We start from the raw sequence: 2600 nt of genomic DNA on the forward strand, positions 1-2600 counted from the left end.
GCTACATATGCACATCCAGCTAGCGAGACAAATGTGAGTGTTTGTTTGCCTTGCATCAAAAAGCCAAACACCAGAAACAGAAGCATGCATATGACACGAGTAGGGGTAGCACGAAGAGCACATATTCATATATTAACAAGAATGAGAACAATCTGGCATGTCATGGCTTGGAGAGGTTGGAGAAACCTAGCTACTTGTCACCACAAGGGTGTGGCACCTCCAACAGGACAAACAATGCATAGTTGTAAAGATGAGGAATCAATCTATCTATCCATCCATAGTGAGTGCCACTAGATACAAAATTTAAAAAGGCAAAAAAATTTCAAGACTTCTCTAGCAAGCGCCTTGCTAGTACACGTATTTACTCCTATTTAAGCGCCTCCATGGATATCCATAGCTTATTAAATTCCTTCCTTCGTTACTTACATATTTATGATTGCCTCCAATATTGCCATCACCCTAGAAACCATTGCAGAGAAAGCCTCCACCATGACAGACCACCTTCAAGTTCAGCAACAGAAGTTGGAGCTACCGCCGGGGTTTAGGTTCCACCCAACGGATGAGGAGATCATAAAATTCTATGTGGTCCCCAAGGTGCTCGATGAAGCCTTCGTCGCTGCGGCGATTGAGGATGTGAACCTCAACAAGTACGAGCCATGGGAGCTACCGGAGAAGGCGAAGATGGGGGGAAAGGAGTGGTACTTTTACTGCCGAAAGGATCGCAAGTACCCCACCGGGATACGAACGAACCGGGCGACGAATGCTGGCTATTGGAAGGCCACCGGAAAGGACAAGGAGATCTTCCACCCACCGCTCACACTCATCGGCATGAAGAAGACGCTCGTCTTCTACAAGGGCAGGGCGCCTAGGGGGGAGAAGACCAACTGGATCATGCATGAGTATAGGCTTGAGAGCAACAAGCAGCTAACTTCCAACCCGTCCACCGCAACCCGCACCGTCACCATCACCAACGCGGCTTCCAAGGTATATAATAAATTTATAGTATATAGTAGTAGTCATGAATTCTTAACATGCCATTAGCTAGTTAGCCACCTTTTCTGAACAATCAGGGGGAGAATCCCCACTTGAATATTACTCTAAGTCGCCAATACATGGCAAGAATTACAAGGTTGCACCGATGCATGAGGGGAGATAAAGCGGCCATGACATAGCGGCCTCCTTTTGAGTAGGTTACTTGAATGTATGGGTAAAAAGAGGGAAACCATCAGTAGTGTTCTTGATAGTAGACCGAGGTGAGTAAATACTGCAATGGAATGTCGTGGCGTTTCATGAGTCTTAAATATTCTAAAGGATGGAAAGGTCGACAGAGGCCAAATGTTGGAATTGAGGCCTAGGGGAGTCACTGTGTCCCCATTTCCAGAGGTTTGCACTTGGACAGGGCCGCCAAAATACCCAAGTTATGGGATATATGTGTTGGACGTGAGTAGTGAATGACAAAGTGATTGGCATCTGTGACAAAAGAGCCACACCTGGGGCATGCTACTGATCATAGTTGATTTGCACTTATTTAATTTATGTATGCTTGTAGGAACAGTGGATGGTTTGTAGGATCTTCCATAAGAGCGCCGGACTGAAGAAGATGGTGATGCCGTCATATGTCATGCCAATGTCCATCGGAGCGGAACATCAGCAGGGGTTCGCCGACTTGGATACATTGCCTCCTCTCATGGGCTATGAGATGTCGTCATCGCTAGCAAATCCAATGTTGCTTCCTACAACTTCTCCATACCAATTGCGCGACATCGGTGCTGGCTCATCGATAATGGGTATTTCATGGTCGGGGCTACATCAGCAGATGATGATGTATGCGGGTGCAGATCGGGGTTTCATGGTCGGGGCTGAGCCTGGGTGTGCGCCATCGTCGATGGTGTCACAGGAACATGCTGTGACCGGGCTGAGCAACAACTACCAGGGGAACGCCGCCGCAACAGCAGTTGGCAAGACCTCATCGATGAACATGGGTATGGATGACATGTGGAAGTACTGATGATCCAAGACAACATAGATATATGTGCGTGCGTGCATAAATTAATCATCCATCAGACGGTCGTTCGATATATGGTGACCCGTATATTGGTTTTGCGCCGTATTTAATTTCTCATTGTGGCCTCTAGAGAGTTTGCATGCAGGCATGCCTCTCTTGTGCTAGTTTTTCCATTGTGTATATGTGTATTGGCTTGTATATGCACTATCCGCCGGGGTTTACCTGGCGATATATGCATGTGTTTTAAAATACTGGCAGGTGTGCATCATGCATCTTTTAAACCTATATAAAATGAACTATTTTGTTTAATTATAAATGTTTCCATTATATGTTTGGGCGTGCATTGTCTTTGGAAAAGAAGTTTGGGCATGCATGCAGCGACCAAGAGGGATTGCCATCTACCACATACACTATTTTAAAATGTGTGCTAATAAACTTTTACTTACACTTTTAAATGTGTGCTAGTAATTTAATTCTAATATGTTTGGTCGAATGTTTGTGGCGGTGTCCAAGGGAGTGACATACTCTACACCGTCAGTTTGAGGCATGGTAGCTTGCATCTCACAATAAATTTGTCATGTTGTAGTATTTTCCC

General features: G+C 45.5%; 1 protein-coding gene across 2 annotated transcripts; it reads left to right on the forward strand.

The window, feature by feature from the left end:
- The first annotated feature begins 422 nt into the window (after nucleotides 1-422).
- Nucleotides 423-2303, forward strand: LOC125523843 (NAC domain-containing protein 20-like). 2 transcript variants are annotated; one of them, XM_087536480.1, is made up of 2 exons: nucleotides 423-984; nucleotides 1556-2303. In XM_087536480.1, exons 1-2 carry the CDS (start codon nucleotides 433-435, stop codon nucleotides 2006-2008), a joined length of 1005 nt encoding a protein of 334 aa, XP_087392606.1. In that variant the 5' UTR covers nucleotides 423-432; the 3' UTR covers nucleotides 2009-2303. The 2 variants fall into 2 exon arrangements, with proteins under 2 accessions (XP_087392606.1, XP_048544868.2); XM_048688911.2 differs by having other exon boundaries at nucleotides 1550-2302.
- Nucleotides 2304-2600: the final 297 nt, after the last annotated feature.

The sequence above is a fragment of the Triticum urartu genome, chromosome 7A, assembly GCF_056163025.1.
Source record: "Triticum urartu cultivar PI428250 chromosome 7A, HENAU_Tu73, whole genome shotgun sequence".
Lineage (NCBI taxonomy): Eukaryota > Viridiplantae > Streptophyta > Magnoliopsida > Poales > Poaceae > Triticum > Triticum urartu.

Bases quoted from the DNA above. Each gene is read 5' to 3' on its own strand.
- LOC125523843 (XM_048688911.2), top strand. From the start codon at position 433: ATGATTGCCTCCAATATTGCCATCACCCTAGAAACCATTGCAGAGAAA. The intron at 985-1,549 runs GTATATAATAAA...GTATGCTTGTAG, and splicing joins TCACCAACGCGGCTTCCAAG to GAACAGTGGATGGTTTGTAG.